Source organism: Triplophysa dalaica, chromosome 12, assembly GCF_015846415.1.
Source record: "Triplophysa dalaica isolate WHDGS20190420 chromosome 12, ASM1584641v1, whole genome shotgun sequence".
NCBI classification, from domain to species: domain Eukaryota; kingdom Metazoa; phylum Chordata; class Actinopteri; order Cypriniformes; family Nemacheilidae; genus Triplophysa; species Triplophysa dalaica.
Window position 1 is genome coordinate 1,913,264 of NC_079553.1, and position 12,044 is coordinate 1,925,307.

Consider the following 12,044-nt stretch of genomic DNA (forward strand, 5'->3'; position numbering starts at 1 on the left):
CTTGTGTCCTTTATCGTGCCGTCCCTTCCCACGGTTCGCCAGAGAACGCTTCGCCCGAGCGCACATGCTAACAGAGTAGATGCGAACTACTGAAGAGGAGAGATCAGCTTTCAGAGGGAGAGAGAGAGAGAGAGAGGGAACTGATTATGCTTTACACGGATAACAGACATTCCATCTTCTGTATTTCCCTCGGGAACCCATCTAAAAGTGAACGAGAGAAGGAGAGATAAAGAGAGAGAGTGTTGGGGTCCAAACACTGCTGATTCACTTGAGTGTCATTGGTGAAGTGGATGTGAGGGGCGAGCTGGAGGTGTGGATTGAGGAAACGCAGGGAAGATGCCAGACAGGAAGAGCACACTGTCAGATATGATCAGCTCGGCTGGGCCCCGGGGCCATCGAAATCTCCAGAACTTGCATCAGAGCTTCTGGAGCACAGTCATCTTCATCACCTTTCCAATCATGTGAAAACCCGGTCCAATTTCTCATCCACTAAAATAGGCTGTCGGTTTTGTTTGAGCTTTTCATGTCTTGTCTATGTGACGAATGGGAAGTTATTAAAGACGCGAGACTGTCTGATGCCTGTCCGTTAAGCAGATGGGTGAGATGCACTAGAAACCGAGCGTCTTTGAACTCCAGACAGGTCTTCAGCTTTGAAACGCCATACATCTTAATTCCAAGGCTTTCTCGTGGTTGTCATTGGTCATTAGGAGACGAAACCTCTCTCGTTTTTCCACTCCTTGCTATTCGAACAAGAAAGCGTCATTTGTTTTGACAACGCCATCTGTGCGACTCGCTTTCCATCTATTTTTCTACCCCCGTCAATAATTATGACAGGCTACATTTACTTCTGGCTCCCGTTCTCACTTTTCTCTTTGACCACACCGTATCAATAAAGAACAGCACATGCTACGTGTCCCAAACAAATGGCTTTGAAATCAGACCAAGCCCGTGTCAAAGAACAATAGGATGACCCTATCATAGCAGGTTCACATCTGCGGGAACGCACATATGGAGCGAAACAGCTGTTCAGCCACAGACGGGACATGCTTCAATAGTCGCTCGACGCTGGTTTTTCAGTGGGGTATGAAAAGCCTTCTGCTTGTGTTTGCCACCAAACAGCAGAACAAACTGTATTATTGAGAGGCGGGAAATTTTGCAGAGAGCTCGCTGTTAAACAGAACAGTTACTAAAGATAACGACGAGTTCAGCAAATAAGCTTAACAACAAAGTTCTGCAGGGCTTTTATGCACGAGGAAATAAGTGATGTTGCCGCTAAAGATCCTGTTTGTTCTTTTCAAATGTGCCTGAAGTGGCGAAGAAGGGACGGTGAAAGTGTTTTCCGCAAGCGGACCGCAAGCAAGCCGTACAGATAATACGAGTAAGTTTGTTAGGGACAGATAACAAGGTTAAAGTGCTTATTCTGTTGGGGGTTATACAAAAATTCATTCATCCTTCTGCCGTTGCACCAACATTTATGCAAAACAATATTTGGATATTTAACACTGTCAAAAAACTGCATAGAGAGAACACTAAAAATAAGATAACTTATGCATTAATTCAGAGTCGGACAGTGCTAGTATTTTTACTCTATTAAAGTACATTTGTGTCTGTTTTTCCTTTACTACATTATGAAGCGTATATCATTTTTCTACTTTTGTTACATTTAAAACATAAGTATTTTAAAGATCTAGTACTTTTTCACTTTTAATCAAGTACAATGTTAATGTACTTGAGTAATTTATTTTTAATGTATACTCTCTATTAAGAATCAAAGGCAAGAGCATTTTTTAATGTTGCAGAGTAAACTTGATCAGATGTACTTTTTATAATGTAGTAAAAAAACACTTTGTAAAGTAGACCCATGTAGAAAATAGTGCTTCATTTAATTACACTTAGCACACATCTGTAAGAGTACTTAAAGTAAATCTACGTAGAATATTTAATATTACAATAATATAACTTAATATGTGAAAAAATATACTATTCAGTTCTTCTATGGTGTCTCATAATACAAAGTTCAGTACAGATAAATCTCTTTAAGTTTAATGAAAAAAATACAAAAAGTTCAAAATTAGGCCATGAACACACTTGACGGCTTTGAACACAGTTGACAAAAGAGCTTTTTTAGAAGAAAAAAACGCTGGCCACTTATGGATACAAATATTAGCCGAGCGCCATGACTTCAGAGGCTGCATCTGTCCAAAAAGGCAGCCCAGAGAAACAAATAGGCAGTGTAACGGAAGTCTATTTGAATTATAAACAGAGAGCGTATTTGCAATAACTAATGACATATTTAAATCTATAATAAAAATTTCTCGCTAGAAATGCAATCAAAGGTTATTGAAAGTGAAAGTACAACTTATATAATACAAAACTATGGTCCAACAGGCATTTCATCGGCCATTTAATTTTTTCGAGCTTGATCCTGCTCGACCAATCACCTCCCTCGCATGTTGTTATGGTAGCGACACACTACTCGCTTGTCATTTGTTAGCTGTGAAAGGAGCTTGACGTAGGCGTTTTTTTTTCAGAAAAGTTGAACTTTTTCAACTTAAAAAGACGCTCTGGGCTGCAGAAAAAGACGCCGGCACTCTGGGCGTTTTTAGAAAACACAGTTTACTCCATAGGATTATAATTTAAAACAGACTATAGCAGCGTCGAGAAAGAAGTCAAGTCTGAACACGGCCTTAGTGCGTGAAAATAGGGCACTGTTAATATATTTAAGTGTATTTTAGTGCATATTTTTCACGCAGGAAGATACTTCAAAATGTACCTAAGAGTAAAAATACGCTACTACAGTAGATCCAAATCATTGGATCAGTTACCAAATGCAAGATTATACAAATTAAATGTGTTACTCTATAATAGTTGAATTTGACTTCTTTATAAAAGGTATTAAAGTACAAATTTGAACATTAATTTTGTTTTAATTTTTGAAAAGCAAAAAAGTTCAGTCAAAACACGTTTTTAAAAACATACAGTATGATAATGTTCAAGAAGCTGATCAGGGCTGGGCGGGGCTTATGGATGCACTGATGCGCTCAGTGGGCGTGGCTACTGATCTCCTACCTCAATCTGAACCAGCGCTTCTTCTCTCTCCCTCAGGATCTCCACGTCTTCCTCACTGATCTCCGACAGGAACGCCTGGCCATCACTCTCCACGTTTTCCCCTCCTCCAAAAAAAGGCCCTTCTTCGACTAGTTCACTGAAAGGAGTCTGTGCGCTCTATAGACAAACAAACACATATTTGTTTATTATACTGTACTTTTGGGAATTACATACATTGTCTGGAACGTTTGACTGTTCACGCAGGTTGCGCTGAACTTTGTCAAAGTCCAAGTTGCACTTCAGAAATGAAGTAAGTTACATAACTTTCTTATCGATCGGTCTGTAAACAGCTCGCATAATAGCAACAAGCTATTTCACGTTGGTGGAGAAAAGGAGATAAAGTATAACGATAATGACTCGCCAACCACGATTTCATCGAAGGAAGAGACTGCCGCCTTTGTTAGTCATTTAGGTTGAACTATCCCTCAGCCTGAAGGCTCTGAAGGTGGGAGTCGGTCACTTGGAGAGGAGAACATTGATCCGCTAATTCCTCAAATTGCATATGCATGACATCCATAAAGACCCGAGGCGGGCTATTATTTTTTGCTATGTGTCGGATGACTCATTGCATTTTTCACTCTCAGAATTAGCGTATCCGATACATCTCGGTCCACCTCGGGAACATCATCTCTTTTAGTGATGCCTCTGTCTTCCCACTCGTTCAGGATTCCACAGTCTATTAGGTCACAGAGAGGCTTGTGTTTGGGAGGATTTTAGCATCTATTGACAAGCTGAAGAACAAAATGATATGCTTTAATCTGTATGCATGCTCGGATGCATAATTTGTTTGAAATGTAGTGTTGCCAAAGTTTGTCTATTTCAAATTCAAATACTTGTAAATGTAACTTACGAAAAAACACCACCAGTTCAAACTAGATGACAAAAATGATGTTTAGACTTTAAACTGTACATATATGATTTACAATGTTATCCAAATGATTTGAAGTTTCAGAGATGATTCTTTGAGAAGGGTCTTAAAATGAGGATATCCCATCTTGACTGAGTCAGGTTGATAATAATGTGATTTATTCATAAATTCTCTAAGATTTTATTCTTAGGAATTTATCTGAAGGCTGGTAGATGAGAGACGGTTTAATCACAGCAGTTATGGCAGAGAGTTAGTTATATACATCAGTGGAGACATTCTTCCGCCAATCAATCACAACAAAGACCGTCCTGATCCCACCTTGTCTGTGATAATTTTAAAGACAGGTAGGCTCATTTTTAAAGATGGTTCTTTTTTCAGGATGAGCAAGCACAGTTTCTTACTTCTTTAATCTCTTAGATATTAGTCGGTTACGTTCACTGGAAGGCAGAACTCAAGGTTTAAACATTTAAGACACAAAAAATCTGTACGCGTTCTCTAAATGAATATGTTCTCAACACAAAGAAGTAATTTTTTAAGTAGGTATAAAAAAAGATGTGTTGATAAAGGTTACATTTCTTAACAACCCAAAAGAACAGGCGTCTCAATTGAAGTCTAGAACATCAGCTCAAAGGGATACTTCAGCAAAAGAACAAAATATATCCATGTTTTACTCTCTAACTGAACAGGACTTTCTTCTTGAAAAATAATGCAGTCGGAGTTATAATATCACGTATGCTTTTTCAAACTGAAGCACCAAGACGTGCATTCATCGGTCAAAGCACTGCTCGACACGGCTCCGTGGTCTTAACAAAGGTCTTCTGAGGCAAATAGATGCATATGTTTAACAGAAACATCCATATTGACAACGCTATTAACGTTAATGTCTAACTTTCATTATTACACAGCTCGTTTAAATGCTTGATTCCGATTGGCCAGACGCGACATTTGCTGGGTCGTTATTCCCACAACTAATAACACACAGTAACTCGGATGCAGCAAATCATTGTGACAGGTTTTTTTGACAAATTAAATATAAATATATCTTTTAATAACATTGTAATAAGATTCATTAAAAGGGAAGGAAGGAGTCGGGAACCGGAAGATATTCAAACATTTAATAAAGTAATATAACAGCCGGCGGCCCCTCACGGACGACCGCCGGTGAACAAAACATAAATATAAATACAAATACAAACATAACACAAGTTCGGGCCCGGTCCTCTCTCTTCGACGGTCCGGTCGCTCGTTCCTTTTATATGCTCCCTATCTCCTACGTGATTCGAGCCCGGTGTGCGCACAGCTGGCGCTAATTCACAATTACTCACCGGACTCGAACCACGGTCTCGCCCCGCCTACTCTACTACAAACATATATGACATTATATTTAGAAATGATGAAACGACATTTGAATGCTGTTTTTTAACCGAGAACCGAAAGTTAACAGCTTTTTCTTGCGGAAGGTCTGCATTCGGTAAAAATTAGCAAATAAAATATTTCAAATTCACATTTCATATCACGTTTTTTTCTCAATTAGCAAGTAGCCGTTTAACAAGTGGGATAAAGAACTGGCAGCCCCTTCAGTGACACTATCGGGGCTAATTTCTGCGCTAACAACCGGCTTGCTGTGTATTATCCCTTACTTATGCCTTAAACCAGAGGCTTGTTTTTCCGGTAAATGACCCAAGCGTGTCCTAAGTGCCGGTGACGAACACGGCATTTTTCACTTCTATTCCAATAGCCTACCGTCTCCTCTGTGCGGGAGCTTTCGTCACCGTCATTAGCCGGAAAAACTAGCCTCTGGTTCAGGCGCAGCAGAGGGATAACAGAGGGTAGACATTAACGTTAATAGCATTGTCAATATGGATATTTCTCTTAAACAAATGCATCGATTAGGTTCAGAAGCCCTTTGTTAAGACTACGCAGCCGTGTCAAGACGTTCTTTGATAGATGGATGCACTTCTTGGAGCTTCAAAAAATTGCCCCCCATTGACTCCCATTCTACCGCTTGGAAGAAAAAGGATCCGTGGTATAATATCTCCGACTGCATCATTCTTCAAGAAGAAAGTCATATTCAGCCTTGTGGGTGAGTAAAATATGGGGAATTTTTGTTTCTTGGCTGAAGTATCCCTTTAATTTGACAAATGAAAGGACAGTTTACTCTCGTGTGACTCACCAGAGTCTCATTTGTGGTATTTTTGTTCATAACAGAGTTATAACAGACTGACTCCGTCAAAACCTGGCGATCAAACAGATCTTTTCATAATGTTTTACTCTCGACTATCACCTCGGCATGATATTCATTTTGGTTGTGTTCCTGATGTTCATATGGGAACTACACATCCTGTTTGATTGCTCTGGTGCGCTGTTTCCTCAGGGATTGTGGAGGGAGATGAGAAGATCAGAGATGTAGGCACAGGTGACAGAGTCTCACATAAATGAAGCATCTCCAGAGAACGGCGTTAGGAAAAACAACAGAATAAAAGTGGATTCTAATAGACCTGCGACTGTTAGACAGGAGTGTGTATGGTCACAAACTAGCCATGAGTCAATCTGAGCTGCTCTTTTGCACTGCTGGTAATACAGAAGACGATGGCTGTCATTCAGTCTCTGCTTATCAATCATCAGGACATCCTTGAACCATCTCATGTGAACCGAAAATTGAAGTTGAAAATGTCAGATTTTCAGCTTTTGGTGTGGTTGGTTTGTCAACTGAAACTCTTCACATGAGATTAAACTTCCCTTCGTGGTGATTCACAAAGTTTCTTCTTTCTTCCAAGACCACTATTTTCTCAGTAAGCATAAAAAACCACATATGAGATTTTAGTTGCCTTGACGTTAATAAATCATTTTCCAAACAAACTTCTGTAAAGTCTACTTCATCAACCAGCACCCATGCGGGAATCTGTGTGGCCAAAACGCCCACCAAAATATAAGTATGGTAACATTTTAACCTCATTCTAGTGAATTCTGCAAAGTCGTTTTATTTATGGTTACCACATATACGACATGTGACACAGAAAGTATTAAAGTACGTATTAAAGCTGTATAAAACACCTTTTTTTTAAAGTACAATGTGTACTGTGTAAGTTTGTGTGATTGTTCTTACAAAACGAAAAATAAATTTCACGTATCGTCGCTGTCCTTCCAAAACCTCGGATGTCCAAATTCACTGTTTTTCAGGAGATGCTAAAAACATTGTACTTTTCAAATGATTAAATACTGTGTTGTCAAAGTTGACAAACATAAAGGGTGACTGACTTCTATTTCTTCTCTACTCTTTTTAAAAAAACAATCTAACTTAGCTCTGTATACTGTGTTAGGTTATATGAGACCAGTCTTCTTTTTTTGATTGCACTTATGCTTTTTGTTGTCCTTATGCTGTCTCAATTGCTTCCATTGCTTAACTCACCTGTAAGTCGCTTTGGTTAAAAGCGTCTGCTAAATGACTAAATGTAATAATAAAGTTTAATGACAAAAAGTAAAAATCACGAAATATGGTGATACAGAGGTTTCAGATGGAGAGCAGAGATATGCAGAGTATGCCACAACACTTATACTAGTGTATAGAATTTGGCTGGACAATATTTTATGTACATTTATGCAGTTGGCAGATGCTTATATTCAAAGCGACTTACATTGCATTATATTATACATTTGTAAATGAGTAGATGCAATCCCTGGGATGGAAACCATGACCAGTGTTGGGTGTAACTAGTAACTAACTGTTATTTCATTACTTTTCCTTGAAAAGTAAAGTAAGTGATAACTCTTAAATTTTCTGTAATTTAATTACAGTTACCTTTGATGTAATTAAAGTAAATACTTTGTTTAATACATGTGAGTCAATAGTGGAATTGACATCAAAATCCAAAGTCTAACTGTAAAATCCATGCGTTAATTTATAATTCTCACATTTGTAAAACTGTGGTCAGTTAGAAATACTTCTTTAAGTAGTTTAAAATTATTTATTTGAATTAATTAAATGAGCCGTTCATGTCTATCCTAAATTTATTCTAATCAAGGTTGATAGTATATTGAAAGACATAAGTAATAAGTAATTAAATACCTTTTTGGAGAGAGTCATTTGTACAGTAATCTAATTACACTATTGAATATGTAATTAGTAACTAGTAATTAATTGCTTTTTCAGAGTAACTTGCCCAACACTGACCATTGCTGTTGCTAGCGCCATATTCTAACCACTGAGCTATACAGGAAAGCTGAATTTTAATGCATATTAACATTTTAAATAAAACTGATCAGAGGATAACCTAATGAGTTTAAAATGTTAACAGTGATATTTGGTGCACGGATCATTTTTGTATTAATATCTTAAGAAATATTCTCCCTGTATAGTGGGGTTAGACGTCTTGCTCATGGTTTAACCCGCTACCTCTCAAACCTACCAAACCACCCATGTGTTGACCTCCAGACCTACAAAGCTGCTTATCGCATTCTCTACCACAAGCGCAGTTATTCCAAAGACAAACACGCAGAATAGCGACCTGCTCTGTAAGTGACATGCTGTGCGAGTCAATATCTGACCTGCAAGAAAATCAAATGATGAGAAACAGAGGCTTCAAAGAGCTTCATTCCGCATGCAATCACACCCTCTTTATGTTACTGTCACATGGCTGTCGCAGAGCTTGTGAGAGAACAAAGAGGAAGAAGTAGACTCGCTCTGGACTTCACCATATTAAAGCCACTCACCTGCTTCCTGTCCTTTTGTGCTGGAGGAAGCAAGGCTCTTGAACGATCTGCAATTTTCTGTCAGAAATGAGAAAAAAATTACATTAATATGCAAATGGAGGCAGGCACACGTGACATCAGCTCAGCTGAGGAGGACTTCAGAGAAGTCTTTTTGCACAGCTTTAAATTATTTCTGCATGGGTGGGTTACACAAGTGGCACCTTAGTAAAAATCCAGCACACTGTGGTGTCCCTTGACTACCTTTGAAGCGTCAGATTCACAAATTCCCCTGTTCTTAGTTTTTCTTATTATTCAATATGTTAGATAAGTTGTTATCTAACATCAAATTAACTTAACATGAGGTGGCTGGTTTTAAACACGTTATATGTCCATGTCCAGCCCTTCTCCATTCTAAGATATTTTTTTGGCCTGTAGATATTCTGAACTGTAGAGAACAATTTCAATCATGCCACAAAGTCATATTTTTGTCATACTGCATTAAACTGATATTTAAGTAATTATGGTAAATATATATTTCTAAATGATTATGGATTCAATTACCGTAAAGGTCTTTGCACATAAAATTCAAAATGTTCGTGTTTGTTTTTTCGTATTTGGTGCTCGTTTGTTTGGTGTCTCTGAATTGTCAAAACGCCTCTCAAAATGGTTGCTATGGATGCCAATAATGCAGAAAATCGAACCCAGTCCGAAATTTTTAAAGACGGACGAAAATATCATTGACAGGGTATAAATGTGATTGACATATTTATTTTTAACATGCGGATATTTTGGACGTAAATGTCGGACTCAATGTGCAATGGCCTTAAAGTATCCGATTTCCGTATTATGCTTGATTAGACAAAGTCGGGCCAAATACAAAAACAACCTTGTAGCCAATCAGCAGTAAGGTGCACAGTGCAAAGGATGGACATTAGTCGAGCCGAGTGGTGACGAAAAGATGAGGGTAGGTGTGTGTCTGTTTTGGTGATTTGAACATCAACAACGGCTATGAGAAATCGAACACCCCAGCTTTAAGTGTTATATTGTCCCCCACATTTTGTACTGCATTTTAGTAAAAACATCCTATTTTATGATGAAAATAAAATGAATTCTTTGTATATTTTTCAGACCTCAAATACTGCAAAGAAAATAACTTCATATTCACTTTTATACTAAACAACACATGTATGTCGGAAAAGTTATGTGATAACCAATTTTAATGTGTCTTGTCATGCTATCAGTCTTTCACATTGTTGTTTGATGACTTAGGCCCGATTCACATTTCGCGTCTTTTCCGGACGCATTTTAGTTATTTTAAATGTAGACATATTTTTCTAGGCGTGTCAACGCCGCATCCAGATCGAAATGGTTAAACTTTTCATTTGAAGAGAGATAGAGGCGTGGCAATGTGAATCAGGCCTTAATGTCACTCCCAAGGTTTGATTTTGTTGAATTTCAACAGACACTGGACTGGAATGACCTAAATACATCTAAAAATGCTGATTAAATAAGAAAATTGGAATGGTCTCTTTTCTTTTTCCATGGCTTTATAAGAAAAAGACTCATACTGTATATTCTTTAAGATGACGATACCGTTTTCTTAGGGCCACGCACTGACAAAACAAAAACTATTGTATTTATAGAAAGTCCCAAGAAGACTTTTGTGGCTGTTATTGCATCCGCAGACATCTGTTGTGGAAGCTCTGACAGAGGTAAGCATGTGTGGACAAATAAGATTTTCATGTATACCTTCTGCAGGTCTCCATATCGCTGCACAGAATCTGAAAGCTCGGTCTTGAGTCTGGTCAAACGGAGCCTGTCTTGCTGTTTGAAAAGATTGAACACTTCACCAGTTTAACAACTCCGCAACATCACCGTGACATATTTAAGCTGTCAATGCACATTATTTTACTCCTGTTACATTACTTCATAAGTGACAGTTATAAATGGACGGATTACCATATATAAGCAACACGTTTTTCAGAACGGCAAGATAAATGAGACTTAAATCGAAGGACACAGAAATGACTTTTACCCGTGAGGATCCGCTGATGATGTCACTGAGTTGCTTGACAAGTTGACTTGTGCTTGTTATGACTTTATTGGTCTGCTGCTGTGTGGAATGTCTAAATGAAAAGAGGGACACAGAGGGAAAGAAAGGTCAAAAATAAATAGAAAATCATGCACGCTGTACCACAGAAGACGATTCCAGACGGGACGGACACTATCCCCGTGTGCATTGCCGGGCTAGGTTTACAGCCCTATTGAAGGGATTAGGCTCAACCAATTAAGTAAATCAATATTAATGACTGTGCGACAGAGGAACAGCTTTGTGCACTGATGGACTGTGTGTCTGGCAGGCTTTAGGCTCCAGGCAGGAGTCAATCTGCTGCCTCGCAGGAAAAGCAAAGGATTAGACGATGTGTACCGAGACAGCAAATCAAACGGAGGAAAGGTAGCGGAGCACAATGAAAGAGAATACACAGCATTTGCTGTTCTTCATGCATCAGCAGAGCGCATGAAATCCAGACTATATCATTGAGGTTTATATATGGCGATATTTGGATCGCACAAATAGAAGAGGGCAGGGGAAGCAGAATGTCAGTCGGGAAACGCTAAGGCCACACGAGGGGCAAGCTTCCGGGCCAAGCTTCTGGCGCTTGTCTTTTTGTGTATGCCTGGGAATTGTTGCCACAACTAAATACATTTGAATCTGCGGTTGTGCTCTATAAATCAAATTTTATTTGCTGCAAGAGTGAGTCATGTTGTCCTTTCTTTTGGCACAAAGTAAATGTTTATTTTAATGATGCAGCAGCTAGCAATGTATTTTGCAGATATTCTGGATACTTTTCAGATGTACTTTTAAACTTTAGGACACACACGTTAAGAGTTGCAGGTTTTGCCAAATGGTTTATTAAAACGCCACGGAAATTCAAAGATGTTAAAAATGGAACCTGTTTTGTGTGGCTAAAGGTATCACTTATCGCACCAAACCTGCACGATTTTCGTTTTACTAACAAATACAAAATAAGATATTTTAAAGAATGTTGGTAACCAAACAACCCATTGACTTCCATTATATAAACACAAAACCACAGAAACTGATGCACTATTTAGTATCGGCCATATCGGTATTGGTTGATAAATGGTCATTTTTAAGGTTATATGTCTTGGCCAGATAATAAAATCCAGCCGTTATATTAAAGGCGATAAAACTATAATCATTTTCCTCTGGGAACACTTTTTTGCATAGCACTGGAAGAACATATATCATTTGTATAATAAATAAACATACCAGAACAGTGAAAGTTTTAAAACTAATAAGTGTAAAGCAGGCTTGGTGCATGATGTTTTGGCAGAAATAGACTTAGTGTTACCT

At 38.4% G+C, this 12,044-nt stretch overlaps 1 protein-coding gene across 2 annotated transcripts in view; it reads right to left on the bottom strand.

Annotated features, from left to right (window-relative positions):
• Positions 1 to 12,044, bottom strand: part of tsnare1 (T-SNARE Domain Containing 1) — a 107,624-nt gene that overhangs the window by 54,716 nt on the left and 40,864 nt on the right. For both annotated transcript variants that reach the window (XM_056762683.1, XM_056762682.1), the window contains exons 5-8: positions 10,701 to 10,791; positions 10,415 to 10,489; positions 8,687 to 8,743; positions 3,070 to 3,225 (exon numbers count right to left, since the gene is read on the bottom strand). In XM_056762683.1, the coding sequence (XP_056618661.1) occupies positions 3,070 to 3,225; positions 8,687 to 8,743; positions 10,415 to 10,489; positions 10,701 to 10,791 (379 nt within the window). The remainder of the gene's footprint in view (positions 1 to 3,069; positions 3,226 to 8,686; positions 8,744 to 10,414; positions 10,490 to 10,700; positions 10,792 to 12,044) is intronic.